This window comes from Mustelus asterias, chromosome 13 (genome assembly GCF_964213995.1).
Source record: "Mustelus asterias chromosome 13, sMusAst1.hap1.1, whole genome shotgun sequence".
Taxonomy (NCBI): domain Eukaryota; kingdom Metazoa; phylum Chordata; class Chondrichthyes; order Carcharhiniformes; family Triakidae; genus Mustelus; species Mustelus asterias.
This window is the reverse complement of record NC_135813.1, coordinates 23,295,365-23,315,533: the sequence shown is the minus strand read 5'-3', so window position 1 is coordinate 23,315,533 and position 20,169 is coordinate 23,295,365. Positions and strand designations below refer to the sequence as shown.

The following is a 20,169-nucleotide window of genomic DNA, read 5'->3' as shown; positions in this document are numbered from 1 at the left end:
CCCCAACTTGTGAAAAACAACAAGAGAAATCCCCAACAATTAATGCTTATGATTTTAAGCATAATCCCCCGTAGTACAGACTTTATATTCACTGCTGGCATTGACAAACAATCCACAAGTGTTGAGGAATAGGAGAATGATGTCAGGTTCACAAGTGAAAATAGAGACAAAAACTTTGTACAAGAATAGGTAGGGGAACGTCTTTTGGGAATTTCACAGTAACTTCATTGCAGTGTTAATGTAAGCATTACTTGTGGCTAATAAATAAATAAACTTTAATAAACTTGCTCATTATATTATTTATAAATATAAAGTTTGACAGTTAAGTTTTTATAATTAAACTGCAAGTAAGCTAACCTCTAAATTAAACCTTTTATAAGTTAAACTTCAACTGTCACCATGGCAGTAACATGATTTTGATTTCTGCTTCCTAAATATAAATGTTTAAATTACTGTACTTACATTAGACTAGTGCTGAAAGGAAGTTCATTAATAAAAGTGAAATGAACATTTCACTTTAAAGAATTTTGTTAACAAACCTAAAAGCATACCAGAGACTAGCATCTAAATGTCTTAAGGATGCCCCTAGTCTTGTGTATCTCACCAAGCTTTTTCATAAAATACTTAGAATTTAGATTTGGATTTGAAAACAAAGGCAGATTAAAGCAAAAAGTGAAACATTTTGAGATAAAAGAGATTTACATGTTCTAATCCCTGCTACCTTGTTCTATGCAGTAAGATGACAATTGCAAAGTAAGTTGTTGATTTACTAGTTATGAGGTTCTATCCATTGGGAGTTATTGGTGGGGCTTAATTTATAAAACCACCACTGCTGTCCAAAACTGATGAAGCTTAATTAATATATTAAACTGAGAGCCCATCTTCATGTCAATCAGCAGTGTCTTTACGTTTCCTTGACCAGCCCTCAAACTACAGGCAGCAAAGTTGGAACATGGCAATTTGTGTTATTACTTAAAGGATTATGCAGTTGGAATAAACTGAAAACTGGCCTAGCAATGACTTTTACTTCAGTGCTTTCGAAACTTCATTTTCAACGATAATACAAAATTCACCCAATGCAATCTTATCAGAAAATATGATAAAAGTACAGGGTAAAGAGTGTACTACTGTAGGATTATTCTGATCCAAAATCTGACACCAAAGACATTATTATACTTCTACTTTGGATTCTCCATTAGAATTCAGTTATTGATATTAAAACAGCTTTTTGGATTGGAGTGTTGTGACTGGCCGGTACAGATCTGTTCATGGTTACTCTGATTCCATAACCGGTGATGATCTGGCTAATCTTTATAAAAAGCAGTTCAAGAGACAAAGATACTTTCATATTGCACTCCCCACAAATTATACCACCTATATTTACAGCAGGCAATTGTCTGTACCTCGGCAATTATTAATGACCATACACCATCACCAAAAACATCAATTACATCATATTAACCACAACAGCTATTTTGCACAATTCAGGAAGTTATCCACAGCTTCCTTCCTAATGGAGGGCATTTGGAATCTTCTAACGAGTTCTGGCATTTCAACAATTAAAGCAATCATACAAAAATAAAATGAAAATAGATGGGTGACGGTGAGAGGGGCTGGGAGGAAGTAGTCAGTGCAAGGATCCCCTGTGGTCGTTCCCCTTAGCAACAAGTATTCCGCTTTGGATACGGTTGAGGGGGACGACATACCAGTGGCGAGCCGCAGTGAGAGGATCTCCAGCACTGTGTCCGTCTCTGTGGCTCGGGAGGGTAAGGGGGAGAGTGGGAGGGCAATAGTTATTGGGGACTCGTTAGTTAGAGGGATAGATAGGAGGTTCTGTGGCAGCAAAAGAGACTCGAGGATGGTATGTTGCCTAACGGATGCCAGGGTCCGTGACGTCTCGGACCGTGTCTTCCTGATTCTTAAGGGGGAGGGGAAACAGTCACAAGTCGTGGTACACATTGGTACCAATGGCATAGGTAAGAGAAGGGACGGGGATTTAAAACAGGAATTTCGGGAGCTGGGCTGGAAGCTGAGAGCCAAGACAAAACATGTGGTCATCTCTGGTACGTTACCGGTGCCACGTGATAGCGAGTTGAGGAACAGGGAGAGTGCAGTTAAACATGTGGTTGCAGGGATGGTGTAGGAGGGAGGGTTTCAGATACGTGGATAATTGGAACACATTCTGGGGAAGGTGGGACCTGTACAAACAGGACGGGGTGCACCTGAACCAGAGGGGCACTAATATCCTGGGAGGGAAATTTGCTACGGCTCTTCAGGGGGGTTTAAACTAATTTGTCAGGGGAGTGGGAAAAGGAGTTGTAGTCCAGAAGTCAGTGTTGAGGGTGGTGAGGTATTGGGGAAGGTATCAAGGTCAAGGGTGGGTACCGGTAGACAGGAAGGTGGGTTGAAGTGTGTCTACTTCAATGCAAGGAGCATCCAGAACAAAGTAGATGAACTTGGGGCGTGGATTGGTACTTGGGACTACGATGTTGTGGCCATGACGGAGACGTGGGTAGAACAAGGACAGGAATGGTTGTTGGACGTTCCGGGGTATAGATGTTTCAGTAAGTGTAGGGAAGCTGGTAAAAGAGGTGGAGGAGTGGCATTGTTAATCAAGGATAGTCTAACGGCTGCGGAAAGGCACTTCGAGGGGGATCTGCACACTGAGGTAATATGGGCTGAAGTTAGAAATAGGAAAGGAGCGGTCACGTAGTTAGGAGTTTACTCTGGCCCCCAAATAGTAATAGAGATGTGGAGGAAGAAATTGCTAAGCAGATTATGGATATGTGTGGGGGTCACAGGGTAGTTGTCATGGGGGACTTTAACTTTCCAAATATTGATTCGAACCTTTGTAGGTCAAATAGTTCAGATGGGGCAGTTTTTGTGCAGTGTGTGCAGGAGGGTTTCCTGACACAATATGTGGATAGGCCGACAAGAGGTGAGGCCACATTGGATTTGGTACTGGGAAATGAACCGGGCCAAGTGTTAGATTTGGTTGTGGGAGAGCACTTTGGAGATAGTGACCACAATTCGGTGTCTTTTGTTATTGCAATGGAGAGGGATAGGGCCGTACGGCAGGGCAAGGTTTACAATTGGGGGAGAGGTAAGTATGATGCGATTAGGCAAGAATTAGGGGGCATAAGATGGGAACAGAAACTGTCAGGGAAAGGCACTAATGAAAAGTGGAACTTTTTCAAGGAACAAATACTGGGTGTCCTTGATAGGTATGTCCCTGTCAGGCAGGGAGGAAATGGCCGAGTGAGGGAACCATGGTTCACGAAAGAGGTGGAATGTCTTGTGAAAAGGAAGAGGGAAGCTTATGTAGGGGTGAGGAAACAAGGTTCAGATGGCTCGATTGAGGATTACAAGTTAGCAAGGAATGAGCTGAAAAAGGGGCTTAGGAGAGCTAGGAGGGGCTTTTTACTCTTATGTGAGGAATAAAAGAATGACCAGGGTGAGGTTAGGGCCGGTCAAGGACAGTAGTGGGAACTTGTGTATGGAGTCAGTAGAGATAGGCGAGGTCATAGAAATCATAGAAACCATAGAAACCCTACAGTGCAGAAGGAGGCCATTCAGCCCATTGAGTCTGCACCAACCACAATCCCACACCAGGCCCTACCCCCACATATTTACCCGCTAATCCCTCTAACCTACGCATCTCAGGACTTTAAGGGGCAATTTTTAACCTGGCCAATCAACCTAACCCACACATCTTTGGACTGTGGGAGGAAACCGGAGCACCCGGAGGAAACCCACGCAGACACGAGGAGAATGTGCAAACTCCACACAGACAGTGACCTGAGCCGGGAATCGAACCCGGGACCCTGGAGCTGTGAAGCAGCAGTGCTAACCACTGTGCCACCATGCCAGCCTTGTGATGAATGAATACTTTTCTTCAGTGTTCACCAAGGAGAGGGGCCATGTTTTTGAGGAAGAGAAGGTATTACAGGCTAATAGGCTGGAGGAAATAGTTGTTCGGAGGGAGGATGTACTGGCAGTTTTGAATAAACTGAACGTCGATAAGTCCCCTGGGCCTGATGAAATATATCCTAGGATTCTTTGGGAGGCGAGGGATGAGATTGCAGAGCCTTTGGCTTTGATCTTTGGGTCCTCACTGTCCACGGGGATGGTGCCAGAGGACTGGAGAGTGGCGAATGTTGTTCCTCTGTTTAAGAAAGGGAATAGAAATAACCCTGGTAATTATAGACCGGTTAGTCTTACTTCGGTGGTTGGTAAATTGATGGTAAAGGTCCTTAGGGATGGGATTTACGACCATTTAGAAAGATGCGGATTAATCCGGGATAGTCAGCACGGATTCGTGAAGGGCAAGTCGTGCCTCACAAATTTGATAGAATTTTTTGAGGAGGTAACTAAGTGTGTTGATGAAGGTAGGGCAGTTGATGTCATATACATGGATTTTAGTAAGCCGTTTGATAAGGTCCCCCATGGTCGGCTTATGATGAAAGTAAGGAGGTGTGGGATAGAGGGAAAGTTGGCCGATTGGATAGGTAACTGGCTATCTGATCGAAGACAGAGGGTGGTGGTGGATGGAAAATTTTCGGACTGGAGGCAGGTTGCTAGCGGAGTGCCACAGGGATCAGTGCTTGGTCCTCTGCTCTTTGTGATTTTTATTAATGACTTGGAGGAGGGGGGCTGAAGGGTGGATCAGTAAATTTGCTGATGACACCAAGATTGGTGGAGTAGTGGATGAGGTGGAGGGCTGTTGTAGGCTGCAAAGAGACATAGATCGGATGCAAAGCTGGGCTAAAAAATGGCAAATGGAGTTTAACCCTGATAAATGTGAGGTGATTCATTTTGGTAGGACTAATTTAAATGTGGATTACAGGGTCAAAGGTAGGGTTCTGAAGACTGTGGAGGAACAGAGAGATCTTGGGGTCCATATCCACAGATCTCTAAAGGTTGCCACTCAAGTGGATAGAGCTGTGAAGAAAGCCTATAGTGTGTTAGCTTTTATTAACAGGGGGTTGGAGTTTAAGAGCTGTGGGATTATGCTGCAACTGTACAGGACCTTGGTGAGACCACATTTGGAATATTGTGTGCAGTTCTGGTCACCTCACTATAAGAAGGATGTGGAAGCGCTGGAAAGAGTGCAGAGGAGATTTACCAGGATGCTGCCTGGTTTGGAGGGTAGGTCTTGTGAGGAAAGGTTGAGGGAGCTAAGTCTGTTCTCTCTGGAGCGGAGAAGGCTGAGGGGAGATTTAATAGAGGTTTATAAAATGATGAAGGGGATAGATAGAGTGAACGTTCAAAGACTATTTCCTCGGGTGGATGGAGCTATTACAAGGGGGCATAACTATAGGGTTTGTGGTGGGAGATATAGGAAGGATATCAGAGGTAGGTTCTTTACGCAGAGAGTGGTTGGGGTGTGGAATGGACTGCCTGCAGTGATAGTGGAGTCAGACACTTTAGGAACATTTAAGCAGTTATTGGATAGGCACATGGAGCACACCAGGATGATAGGGAGTGGGATAGCTTGATCTTGGTTTCAGATAAAGCTCGGCACAACATCATGGGCCGAAGGGCCTGTTCTGTGCTGTACTGTTCTATGTTCTATGTTCTAAAAACTGTACTTGCTCATTTTGGATAATAAGAGTTTAAAGCAGCCTGGGCTACAGGGTTAATGGCAGTGGCGGCTTCATCCAGGTAATTGAGTAACAAATAGGGGAGAGGGAGGAAGCCATGTACCACTGTGGAGACGTCAGAAGGTATTATTAGGATCTTCCATTTTAACTATTTTCTGTGAAAAGAACACGTGTTGCCGACACCTTTTTTGAATGTGCATTGGTCAATTTTCTAGCTCCTGAACTCCAACTGTTGACATCAAAATTTCCTTTCAAAAAGTAACATGCAAGCTGTAAGCACCATTTAATACAATAATTATTCAAAACATCAAACGCAACTGTTAATTGTTTATATGATGGATTCAGCATCTGCCATCTGATGCTACCTTTAACACACATGGATTTACTTTACAGCTGTATAAGGTGCTGGTGAGGCCACACCTGGAGTACTGTGTACAGTTTTGGTCTCCTTACTTGAGAAAGGATATACTCGCACTGGAGGGGGTGCAGAGGAGATTTATTAGGTTGATTCCAGAGTTGAGAGGGTTGGCTTATGAGGAGACACTGAGTAGACTGGGGCTATACTCATTGGAATTCAGAAGAATGAGGGGAGATGTTATAGAAACATATAAGATTCTGAAGGGAATAGATAAGATAGAAGCAGGGAAGTTGTTTCCACTGGCGGGTGAAACTACAACTAGGGGGCATAGCCTCAAAATAAGGGGAAGCAGATTTAGGACAGAGTTGTGGAGGAACTTCTTCACACAAAGGGTTGTGAATCTGTGGAATTCCCTGCCCAGTGAAGCAGTTGAGGCTACCTCATTGAATGTTTTTAAGGCTAGGATAGATAAATTTTTGAACAGTAAAGGAATTAAGGGTTATGGTGAGCGGGCGGATAAGCGGAGCTGAGTCCACAAAAAGATCAGCCATGATCTTATTGAATGGCGGAGCAGGCTCGAGGGGCCAGATGGCCTACTCCTGCTCCAAGTTCTTATGTTCTTATGTAACACTTTGTAATTTTTAAAGATTTAGTCTAAATTTTCTGGGACATGTTGGAGGTTAGTGTCTAATTCTACAACCTACTGTGGTTTTATCAAATACTGACAGTGAGTGAATCACATTAATAGCAATGCATTCACTATAAATAGTGCAGACTGTATTAGCCATTAACCCTATTCTAATCACTGTATAAATCAATTCTCCTCCTATCTAGTGGTGGTTACAATACCTCTCTGGCACCATACTTTGTAGCTTATGAGAGAGCAATTAGCAATTATGAATGTATTCAGTGTGTCATTATAGGACTTCATGTCAACAGAAACAGTGGATTCCCACTGGAGTGTTAGCAACTACTTGCTTGGATGAGTGGCATTCCAGTACTTGACAACATCCAGAACAAAGCAGCCTTCTTGATCAGCACCCAATCTACTACCTTAACATTCACTCCCCCCTGATCAGCAGAATTTAGTGCCAGCAGTGTCTACCATCTACAAGATCCACTGCAGCGACTTGGCAAACCTCCTTCAACAACACCTTCCAAACTCACAACCTCCACCATCCAGAAGGACAAGGGCAGCAGATGCATAGAAATGCCATCATCTACAAGAACTCCCCCAAACAACACACCATCCTGACTTGGAACTATATCATCGTTCCTTCACTGTCACTTGATCCTACAAACTCCCTACTGCATGGTGAATGTACCTACACCACATGGACTGTAGGGTTCAAGATGGCGGCTTACCACCACCTTCTCAAGGATAGAAGTACTGGCTTTGCCAGCAACATTTGCAAGTTATTAAAGAATTAAAATAAAAGGGTTTTTGGACTTAAAATTTGTTCATCTTTTCCAGTCTTTTTAAGACCAAAACATTCACAAGTTCAAATAGGAGCAAGATTCCCAAAACTCTTTTGGGAATGGCTGTCTTCTTTATAAACTTCACTGTAATTTTTGCAAGCTTTTCAATTACCTGATAGGTGCTAATGGTATTGTAATTATTTACTTTCAGCGATCACGCCGACCTAATTACACCAAATAAAACAAATTAATAGGCAAAGTAACAGCAAGTCAAAGTAATTTATATTGTTCAAACAAAACTACTTTTTTTGAAACAAATTGACAGATTACAGTGCACTGTAAACTCAATTGCATTGAGTAGTTTACTAATCATTGAAACTATTAGCCAACAGAAAGTGAGAAAAATGAGATACAGATATATTTTGTGAACAGACAAGCAGATTACTTTCTACAGGGGACCTGAAACATATGCCAAAAGAAAATGGTGAATAGTAACTTGTCAGAGAAATGCGATGCACTAAGCTGCAGCTTTGGTCTGTAGGAATATGAAGCAAACAAGTTTTGAGTTGAAATTAAGATTTATTTGGAGGGGTGTTCCAGGTAAATATTTGGTTTATCTCCAGTGAACATTAAATTTAACTCATCAACATTCAAAAGAAATCTATTGAATGCTGAAGAAAGTTTTCCGTTTCATTACCCATGAACTAATTCATGAAATTAATCTATTTCCCTCCCAGAAATCTTTGATATATTCTCTTATATTTTTAAACACTCAACCAAACGCATTTTCTTCTCTCTTCTGCAGAATACATCTCTGCAACATTCAACAATGAGAATTCAAGCAGTTCTGCCTCTTTTACTATCACGGACGAACCAGGCACAAAATTTGTTATTTCTTTTTTCATGCGCACACGAAAGGCAGATGGCTTCTTATTACAACTCAACCATGGCGTAGTCCCTTACCTCATAATATATCTGAACAACAGCAGCATTAGTATCAAGACAAAAACTATGCAGGTAAACTCATCCATGAATCTTGCTGATGGCATTAAACGACAGTTAGAAATTCGCTTTGATGAAGCCTGGGTAACTGTCAGCGAATCAGATGTTATTCTGCTAGACTATCTATTGTCTTCTGTGAAGATCCAACCTTTCGACACTGTCCACCTTGGTCAAGATCCTATTGATACGGCTGCTGGGGGAGGACCTTTCAAGGGCTGCCTGCAGGATATAAGGCTCAACAATATCCAACTGGAGTTTTACCCACTGGAAATCGAAAATTACAGCTCATCACTGGAGGTTTACAAGAATAAAACACTTGTAAACGTGATCAAGGGCTGCATCAGTGATGATTCTTGTACGGTGAGAAAAAACTTGCCTGTATACTTTAAATGACCAGGTTTTAGGTTTACATATCATTTAAGATTAGACAAGCTGTTTTGCAGCAAATTTAAAGTTATCTGTTTGAATAGGTAAAAGTACCACATCATTCATGTTATCGACTGAGTCATGTGACCTGGTGAAAATATGACTGGGAAAGAAAATGTAAAAATAAAGTAATTCAATAAGTAGAAACGTGGTTATTAACGGGGAAAAATCAGCTAATCATATAAAGAGGCTCTTACACATAGAATCCAATTTCTATTTGTGCAATTAGACAGAACGGAAAGTTGGTGAACTTTTAATCTCCATTTCCGTAGCTGCACTGGAATAGTGAAATAGTCAGCAAATTCTCATCATATTTTTGATGCATTCCCAGAAGGGAAATGCTTATTTCAACGCTACAGTGAGTACCTGCTAATCTTTTCACTTGCTCATGTTTTGCTGGTGTTAGGTCTGTTCTGTATTGTTCAAATAAACATATTTAACTCGAATAAATGCAAAATACTGCAGACGCTGGAATCTGAAACAAAAACAGAAAAATGTTGGAAAATTTCAGAGGTCTGATAGCATCTGTGGAGAGAGAGTAGAGCCAACATTGAGCCTAGATGACTCTTCGTCAGAGCTGAGAGGAAAGAGATTTATTACTATGAGGGTAGGGAGTGGTCGTGGAATTGGACAAAGGGAATGTAAATGAGCATGGAGAAGGTTGAGATGGTGTTGAAAATGTTTTGCCATTATTGCATTCTGATCACTTAATGGACACTTTCAACACCTTCTTAGCCTTCTGCATGCTTATTTACATTTCCTTTATCCAATTCCACCTCCCCTCCCTACCCTCATAGTATAAATTACTGCTGGCTCTCTTTCCTCTCAGCTCTGACGAAGGGTCATCTAGACTCAAAACGTTGGCTCTATTCTCTCTCCACAGATGCTGTCAGACCTGCTGAGGATTTTCTAGCATTTTTCCATATTTAACTAGTAATCTGGTTAAACTATCCCTGCTGAGTGTGAGCCACAACTTTCTCTGAAAGTATGACTATGAACTTTCAAGAGATTCACTCTCACTCCCTTTTGAAACACAAATTGAAAACTGATCCTTGTACATGCTCATTAAAATCCACTGACGAGGACCTGTATATACATAGCACCTTTCATGACTTCAGGCCAGCCCAAATCACTTTACAGCAAGTTAAGCACTTTTGCAGCGAAGCTGCAGCTGTAATGTAGGAAACATAGATTGGAGGATGGTGCAGTCACTGACTGATGGGTCAACATAATATATAGTGAACAAGGAATTGGTTTGTGTAACTGACATGCTTTCTGCTTTTATGCAGACTGTACCTTGCCAAAATGGAGGCAATTGTACTGTGACATGGAATGATTTTGAATGTAAATGTCCAAAGGGGTATACTGGAAGAACCTGTGAGGAGAAAGTGTGGTGTGAGACTGATCCATGTCCTGCAGGATGTCACTGTCAGAATCTTCCAGATGGATATGAATGTAAGAACTACAAGAATTCACTTATCTACATAAGCAACTATTCAGAAGCTAGAATCCTTAAAAAGTATCAAATTTTAAAATCTATTGCAAGTTTTGAAATCTAAACTGAAAGTGTATATACTACATTTAATTTATCTCCCTACAACATGCATTGTGGATGAAGAAAAAATTGGAGAGTCTGATTTTAGTTGCTAGTAAGGCTGGCTTTAACAAAACCTTTAAAAAGAATAAAGAAACGTTTTGTATTACAGCCATTTCTGTATAATTAAAAATTTGGATTAAAATATAACAATTGAACAAATGTAATTTAGCAGTTACTCGTGTGTGGGTATTTCTAAACAAAACACTATCCACTTGGGGGCAATCAATTCTAAACGCACCAACATATTAGTTGCAAATATCTTTGTTTCTCCAAAAGCAGATCTGTATGTTGGAAATGTGATGTTGTTGAAGGCGACAAAGAGGTGGAGGATGAATCAGCAACATGGGTTTCAGTGAAATAACTACCTTCTGTTTTTGTGAATATTTTACAGGTTATACTGATGCAACATTTCAAGGTGATAATCCAATAGTGTACACTGGCAACAAGCTAATCACAAGGGATCTCACAAGTATTTCCATGGTCTTCAGAACCAGAGATGGGGATGCTGTTCTGTTGCAGGCCAACAATGGTGCTGATTCAGTTTGGTTTGGTATCCATAATTCTCACTTGCAGTTCAGACTGTATAGTGGAAACAGTGTAGAAGCCCTCACTCTTTCTAGCAACATCAACATCTCGGACGGACAGTGGAATTCAGTATTTATTACGATGGTGGAGCCATTTATGATGTCATCGAGGTGGATCATGGTTGTTAATGGAAATTCCAATTCTACCAGTCCAGTCACTGCTGGCAACTTAAATTTTCTTCAAAACAATGTGAATATAACACTAAGTGACAATTTTACAGGTTGTCTTGGTGTGGTTCGAATTGGTGGCATATACCTGCCTTACTTCAATCAAAAGATTTTAACAAACAATGAACAGTTTGTTATGGTGAACAGTCCCCCAACTCAAACTGGTTGTTTTGGCACAGAAGTATGTTCCTCAAATCCATGCCAGAATAATGGAACATGTGAAGATTTATTTGACATTTACCAGTGTAACTGCATTGCAGGATGGGAAGGTATAAGGTGTGAAATCAACATTGACGACTGCATGTCCAGTCTCTGCATTCATGGTAATTGCAGCGATTTAGTGGAAGGCTATGAGTGTAGCTGCAATCTGGGCTACACTGGGAGAAACTGTGAGAATAATATAGATGACTGTGTGAACCACAAATGTAGAAACAACGGAACCTGCATTGACAGCATCAACTCATACTTCTGCAACTGTGCAAAACAGTTCACTGGACAATACTGCGAGTAAGCTGACCTATTCTAAATAATGAACCTCCTCAAAATTTGAACAAGGCATCTAAAATAACTAGCACCAAAGTAATAGGAATTAAAATGAGAATGGCTTTCAAAATCTAATTTATTTTTGTTCTGATTCCTACTGCTCTATTGCCAGTTGTTTTAAAAGCCTTATTCAGTTCAATTGATCATTGCAAACTCATGGTAAACCAGCAACAGATAACCAAATCAATGTGTATTTTGGCTGAATACTTGCACTGTCGGTCTGCATTACAAGCTGCGGTTCACAATGTGCTCCAGCCAATGTGTACAAATCGTTATGGTCCTAGACCTGGCAATATCCTTTTGATGTGGTCAGTTCTCTGTCAGTGCCAACCACAGACTAACATTTCACAACTTAGTCTTTTATCTGAACTCATGCTCTGCCAATTCCTTGAACAGAGGTGTGGAACAGTCTCAAATTTGCTCAGCTCATTCCCAAGTGAAGGTCTTAGAGGATTTAAATGGAAAGAATTTTAGAATAATGCATAAATAATTACATTTCAAATCTAAAAACAAACATTACCAATGGAAAAATCAGATAAAATATTTAAATTCTTCAATGACGATGAACTGTTTGGATTGAAATATATCTAATACTTGAATTGTTTTATTTGCATGCTGGTGTATGTGACAAATGGACTGATCTAAAGGAAACATTTGAGAAGGAAAGCAAAAGATTTGGTTGAGATTTCTCTGTTGGAAATTAAAACTAAATAATCATTATTTCTGAAAACACAACAAAGTACCCAAGGGGAGAATCCATTAATAACTCATCTGTCTCAATGGAGAGCTATTTTGTTTGCTCTAAACTGACACATTGTGTATCTATTATACAGTAAAGATTAATATTAGAAGGACAAGTGATATTTAGATCCTAGCAGCTCAATAAATTACATATTTCTCTCCCAAAACTGTTGTACGCTGTCCAAGTAGCAGAGCTGACACGAGGCAAAACACAAAAATATGTATTAATTCACTTTTACACAGGACACACTGAATATCAAAGAGTCTGTATGTGTGTTTTTTGTTCATGCACCAGCACTTGTTATGAAATCTAATTTACTTGTGAATGAAAAGTATTCTTAATATTTTTTAGATGGTTCTACCCACCAGTCAATTGTGGAGAGAGTTTCATCTGTAACAACGGAGGACACTGCACCGATGGATTATGGGGTGCCAATTGTACCTGCCAGCCAGGCTTTACTGGAGTGAGGTAATGAGAGTCATTATAAATCCCAATGAATCTGTTGCTCACATGGTATCCATATTTTAATAAATTAATTTATTTCTCATTTTGGTGTGGTGACATAGTTTATATATTGTTGTTTTTGGTACTCACATATGATCAGTTACACAATCATGGGGTGATGGGTAGGGGTGAGTAGACAGAGTAGACATGGCTGGAGGGGAGGGGTTGATCAGTGATCACTTGTTAATGAGTGCGATTATCCACCTTAGAAACTCTGTCACTAGTCATGTGTTCTGTGGGTCCTCGCATGGCTGTTGAGGCTGGCCCGAGAGCCACGTCTTCAATCACACACTTTGCAGGTGTTTCCGGGAGCTGGAATTGGTTCGTGGACTTGAGATCATTGGCATTCCTTTCTCAGGCTTCTCTCCTGGACCTCCTCTTGCTGTTGGATGTTCTCGAAGAATTCTTTCCCTTCAATCAGGAGCTTCCTCCAGGTAGTTTCTTCTGAGCAAGGGTCTCCCAATCACTGACGTCCATGGTGCATTTCTGGAGGTAAGCCTTCAGGAGTCTTTGAAGTGCTTCCTTTCTCCTCCTCTTGTTTGTGTGCCTTCCTTGAGCTGGGCAAAGATGATTTGCTTTGGGGGAGGGGTTAATACCAAAGTAAAAGGATGAATAGTACATTTTGCATCATTAGCACAAAATATGCAGAAACTATTCAAATGTCATCAATCAAAATTTTAAAGCATGATGCAAGTTATGAATAGTAGGTGGATATGGCACCGTGGTTAGCACTGCTGCCTCACTGCCCCAGGGGCCCGGGTTCAATTCCCAGCTTCACTATCTGTGTGGAGTCTGCATGCTCTCTCCGTGCTTGTGGGGGTTTCCTCCGGGTGCTCCGGTTTCCTCCCACATTCCAAAGATGTACGGGTTAGGTGGATTGGCCATGGTAAATTGCTCCTTTGTGTCAGGGGGACTAGCTAGGATAAATGCATGGGGTTTTGGGGGTAGGGCTTGGGTGGGATTATGGTCGGTGCCAGATTTGATGGGCCGAATGGCCTCCTTCTGCACTGTAGGATTCTATGATTAGAAAGAGGAAGAAGAAGAGCATATTCAGGTTTTTCAAAATAACAACCTGTCCTGGCCCCCCATGCTGACACTATAGTTAAGAAAGCCCACCAACACCTCTACTTTCTCAGGAGACTAAGGAAATTTGGCATGTCAGCTACGACTCTCACCAACTTTTACAGATGCACCATAGAAAGCATTCTTTCTGGTTGTATCACGGCTTGGTATGGCTCCTGCTCTGCCCAAGACCGCAAGGAACTACAAAAGGTCATGAATGTAGCCCAATCCATCACGCAAACCAGCCTCCCATCATTGACTCTGTCTACACTTAACGCTGCCTCGGAAAAGCAGCCAGCATAATTAAGGAACCCACGCACCCTGGATATTCTCTCTTCAACCTTCTTCCTTTGGGAAAAGATACAAAAGTCTGAGGTCATGTACCAACCGACTCAAGAACAGCTTCTTCCCTGCTGCTGTCAGACATTTGAATGGGCTTACCTTGCATTAAGTTGATCTTTCTCTATACCCTAACTATGACTGTAACATTACATACTGCACTCTCTCGTTTCCTTCTCTATGAACGGTATGTTTTGTCTGTATAGCACGCAAGAAACAAAATTTTTCAGTGTATATTAATACATGTGACAATAATAAATCAAATCAAACTATTTGACAGTTGCTACAAGAGAGTTACTTTCACAAACTACCACAGCTGTCATTTTTCATGAAAATAAATTTCCTTGATGTATTCCCATTTTACAGAAATAATTGTCCCATTAACTCTGTCTGTGTATTCAAGACTAAAAATACCCCCATACCCCCAATGGTAACAAACTTCAAGAAAGACGAGACAGTGCAGGAGTCCATTGTGACACATCACACAGGAATCAAGATCAAGCGCAATCTTCAGTTGAAGTGGAATTAGAGGGTGGGAGAAAATTTGTTTGTGATATGTAGATGTAAGATTTTTAATAAGATCACAGATGTTGAATATAATTTCATTCGTTAGTTAATCCATTATTGATTAATCCCTTTAAGTACAACTGTTTCATTGTTGAAGAGGTGGAAACCTCTGGGAGATAAATATAACCACAGTTAATTACTCTGTATAGGACAGTGCCTTTCTTTAATCCTGTCCTGAACAGAACAATTCCATCTGTGGAACAGGTCGGAAGCAACTTAATTGCTTTGGATCAAGAACAGGTTTACTCTGGTCTACCCAGTTCTGTGATAAAAATGAATTTGAGAGTCTAAGGGAGTAGAAATTTTATTTGGTTCGTTAGAAGTGGAAGGTTGATTGACCTGAAGACTTATTTTGATTCTTATTTTAAATTGATCAACTTTGCCACAGGCTCTTAATAATTTTAAATGATATCCAATTTTTGCTGTATGATTGCTAGGAATAATCAAACGTTAATATCGAGGCAGTATTTAATATTCAAGTTCGACAACATGGACTTTTTGAAATTAGAAATAATAGATAGCATAAAGATCAGATTTTCCCATTCACTGACCACAGACAAGATTCTCTGGCCTCCCAGCCACGTGTCTCTCGGTGGCAAGAGGCAGCATGCTGTTCGCTGGCGGCAGGATTCTCTGGTCCCACTGCTGTCAATGGGATTTCCCATTGAAGCCACCCCATGCCGCCGGGCAGCCCACAGGTAGGGTGCGCTGCCGATGGGACCAAAGAATCCCGCTTCCAGCGAACGGCTGGAAAATCCTGCCCCATAATTCTCAGGATCAATCATTCCCATCTCAAATCATGAAATAAAAACAGTTGTGAATTCTAATTGAAGATATGGAAATCTTATTCTTGCCTAATGTTTATTAAGTATATCAAGTGAGTGCCTGATCCTTATGTAACAGAGGTCTCAGATCAATTTTCAAATTGGTGTTGTTGGTTATTTTCATCTGGAATATTGGTAGAGATACTGCAACTTGCTTAAGTTTTCCAGGGTTAGGAGAGAGAAATTTGGCAAGGGATTGCACTCAATTGCAATAGAATCATAATATGACCCATTCCACAAGACAGTCATTTGATGCAAAGCGCCTGTGCTGACTCCTTGGACGAGTTATCCAATTAATCCTAAACCATTGCTCTTTCTCCATGGTCCTGCAAAATTTGCCCCTTCAAGCCTGTATCCAGTTCTCCTTCGAAAGTTGCTCTCTGAGTAAAGCTTCATTAAGTCTGCTTTCACCGCCCTTTCAGACATTGCATTCCAGATCATAACAACTCACTTATACCACCTCTGGTTCTTTTGCCAATTACCTGAAGTCTGTATTCTCTGGTTACTGACCCTTCTGCCACTGGAAACATATGTTCCTTCCTTACTCAATCAAGCCCCTTCCTGATTTTGAATGCATCAAATCTCTTCTTAAACCTCTCTGCTTTAGGAAGAGTAGCACAAGCTTCTCCAGTCTTTGCATGTAACTGAAGTCTCTCATCCTTGGCACCATGTTAGTCAATCTCTCTGCACTCTAAGGCCTTGACATTGGAAGTTTTGTTTTATTTGTTCTTGGGATGTAAATGTCACTGGCAAGGCTAGGATTTGTTGCCCTTTTCCAACTGCTCTTGACAAGGTGGTGATGAGCATTTCCTTAAATCACATAAGGAAGAAAGTTCTAGGTTTTTGACCCAGCGACAATTATATAGTTCCAAGTTAGGAAGGTGTGTCTTTTGAAGGGGAACTTGCAAATGGTGGTGTTCCCATGTGTCTGCTGCTCTTGTTTCTCTAGACTATAGAAGTCACAGGTTTGGAAGATGCCATTGAAGGAGTTTTGTAAGTTTCTGCAGTGCATCTTGTGATGGTACACACTGCTGTGGTGCCTACAATTAGACACATTTCTCTAGTTGGGACCTAACCAGTGTTTAATAATGATTCAACATATATTCCTTGATTTTGTACTCATGGCCCTGATCTTATCAGTTGAGATGGAAGGGGTAGCTTAATTTTGCTGTCTGGCACAATTCTTGGCGTATTTACTGGCAGACCTGATTAGCGCTTTTTGTCTCCATTCCCCAACTTCTTCCCTGCTGCCAATAGACTTTTGAATGGACCTATTATATATTAAGTTGATTTTTCTCGTCACCCTATCTGTTACTGCAACACTATATTCTGCACCCTCTCCTTTATGTACTCTGTGAACAGTATTTTCTTGTCTGTATAGCGTGCAAGAAACAATACTTTTCACTGTATCCCAATACATGTGACAATAATATATCAAATCAAATCAACCACAGCGAGGCAGAACGAGGTTTGAGAGCTGGCAGGTAGGCATTCAACACAAGGCTGCAGCCAGGTAGAAAAGCAGAGGGAAGGAGGGAAGGATTGGAAAGACTGAGGGACGAGGAGATTGGAAGCTGAAGATCAGAGACCAGGGTTGATGGAAGATTGGAGGTCTGCAGTAGAGGGAAGATCAGAGGCTAGAGCTGGGGGAAATCAGAGAGCAGAAGGGAGATCAGAGGGGTTGGAGTTGGAGGATTGCAAACCTAGGATAGGATGAGGCAAGTAAACTGGATCCAGCAGGAAAGGCACTTACCCCTCATTTAAATGGTGGCTAATTCTGAGGCACCTTCCTTAGAATATTTAAATGATCAACATTGAAAAAGGTTTGGTTTTCCACCCCATCCCACTTGGATTAAAGCTAGAAATGAGTTTCATCTTCTAAAAAAAAATACCTGACCCAAATCTACCCATTTTTAGAGATGAAAAATTCTTCTACGATTCTCATTTGCATCTTTGTGAAACAATCTTCACTATATCCTGCTATCTTCAAAGGTCACTTCATCAGATTCCTCTGCTCTTTCAATTTTTAAAAAACTGTACCCTGTCTCCCGCAATGACACCTGTAGTCAAATATCGTTCTGACACTCACCACAGAGGCTTCTACTTGTAGATACTTGAATGTAGGTGGGAACTTATAAATGCCTTCAGAACAATGGTTAAAACTAGCAAAAAAAAGAAAATAATGAAACTTTGTGCACTGCATCACCTGTTAGCAATCCAACAAAATATTGATTATCATATCCAAACCATTAAACATCTACAGATAATTTTGATCTGGTACTTGAGATTTTTACTGAGTCACACTAAACTCTCAGGGAACAGATTGTGCTCTGGATTATCATGCATGATTGAAAAGTAACGGCATTCATCAAAACAACAGATCTGATGTTATTCTCTTATGGATTCTCCAGTTTTACAACTGAAAATGGGTATTCATGTGCTCCAGAAAATTTGCACTGGTTAAAGTATTGGTACTGTTTCCTTTATTAAGATATGTACATAATTACTTTGAAATAAATTTTAAACCTTTAAAATGTCTCGGAGGTTCGGAATATAACCAGTTTGTCCTTACTATGAGAAAAAGGTAATTAAAATCCATTGTCTTGAATGAAAGGCTTCATATTATTGATACTATAAGATGGCATTTCAAAACTAAAACTTTGCACATAAGGTGCTGTGTTAATGAACAACATTTACCTGTTACCTGTGTGAGAATTCCAGACAGTAGTAAACAAACTGATAGAGATTAAAAATGACTAGCCATCTGTGCCACACACTGTAATTTTGGGAAAGATACCAGTTTATCAAATTAATACGGTCTCTCTTCTTTGCTGAATTTCCACCTTCAACTTACCTAGGTGTGAAGAAGAAGTCAATGAATGTGACTCAAATCCCTGCCAGAATGGAGGGACCTGCCAGAACCTGGTCAACAAATTTGTGTGCATCTGTGGAGCCAATTCTGCAGGCGAACAGTGTGAGCTTGATGTAAGCAATCTTTATTTTTTTTGCTCAATGTTGCTTTGGCAAAACTATTCTTGGTTAGAGTCATAGAGGTTTACAGCATGGAAACAGGCCCTTTGGCCCAACTTGTCCATGCCGCCCTTTTTTTTTAAACCCCTTAAACTAATCCCAATTGTCCGCATTTGGCCCATATCCCTCTATACCCATCGTACCCATGTAACTATCTAAATGCTTTTTAAAAGATAAAATTGTACCCGCCTCTACTACTACCTCTGGCAGCTCGTTCCAGACACTCACCACTCTCTGTGTGAATAAATTGCCCCTCTGGACACTTTTGTATCTCTCCCCTCTCACCTTAAACCTATGCCCGCTAGTTTTAGACTCCCCTACCTTTGGGAAAAGATATTGACTATCTACCTTGTCTATGCCCCTCATTGTTTTATAGACCTCTATAAGGTCACCCCTCATCCTCCTACGCTCCAGAGAAAAAAGTCCCAGTCTATTCAGCCTCTCCTTATAACTCAATCCATCAAGTCCCGGTAGCATCCTAGTAAATCTTTTCTGCACTCTTTCTAGTTTAATAATATCCTTTCTATAATAGGGTGACCAGAATTGCACACAGTATTCCAAGTGTGGCCTTACCAATGTCTTGTACAACTTCAACAAGACGTCCAACTCCTGTATTCAATGTTCTGACCAATGAAACCAAGCATGCCGAATGCTTTCTTCACCACTCTGTCCACCTGTGACTCCACTTTCAAGGAGCTTTGAACCTGTACCCCTAGATCTCTTTGTTCTGTAACTCTCCCCAACGCCCTACCATTAACTGAGTAAGTCCTGCCCTGGTTCAACCTACCAAAATGCATCACCTCACATTTGTCTAAATTAAACTCCATCTGCCATTCGTCAGCCCACTGGCCCAATTGATCAAGATCCCGCTGCAATTGGAGATAACCTTCCTCATTGTCCACCATGCCACCAATCTTGGTGTCATCTGCAAACTTACTAACCATGCCTCCTATATTCTCATCCAAATCATTAATATAAATGACAAATAACAGTGGGCCCAGCACTGATCCCTGAGGCACACCGCTGGTCACAGGCCTCCAGTTTGAAAAACAACTCTCTACAACCACCCTCTGGCTCCCGTCAAGAAGCCAATTTTGTATCCATTTAGATACCTCACTCTGGATCCCGTGAGATTTAACTTTATGCAACAACCTACCATGCGGTACCTTGTCAAAGGCCTTGCTAAAGTCCATGTAGACAACATCAACTGCACTGCCCTCATCTACCTTCTTGGTTACGCCTTCAAAAAGCTCAATCAAATTTGAGAGATATGATTTTCCACTCTCAAAGCCATGCTGACTATCCCTAATCAATCCTTGCATCTCTAACTGCCTGTAGATCCTGTCTCTCAAAATACCTTCCAACAATTTACCCACCACAGTTGTGAGGTTCTAGTCTTAT

General features: G+C 41.0%; 1 protein-coding gene across 1 annotated transcript in view; it reads left to right on the top strand.

The window, feature by feature from the left end:
- Positions 1-20,169, top strand: part of LOC144503061 (protein crumbs homolog 2-like) — a 152,648-nt gene that overhangs the window by 111,719 nt on the left and 20,760 nt on the right. Inside the window, exons 10-14 of the mRNA XM_078227563.1 lie at positions 8,186-8,742; positions 10,098-10,263; positions 10,797-11,664; positions 12,794-12,910; positions 18,597-18,723. Of these exons, the coding sequence (XP_078083689.1) occupies positions 8,186-8,742; positions 10,098-10,263; positions 10,797-11,664; positions 12,794-12,910; positions 18,597-18,723 (1,835 nt within the window). The remainder of the gene's footprint in view (positions 1-8,185; positions 8,743-10,097; positions 10,264-10,796; positions 11,665-12,793; positions 12,911-18,596; positions 18,724-20,169) is intronic.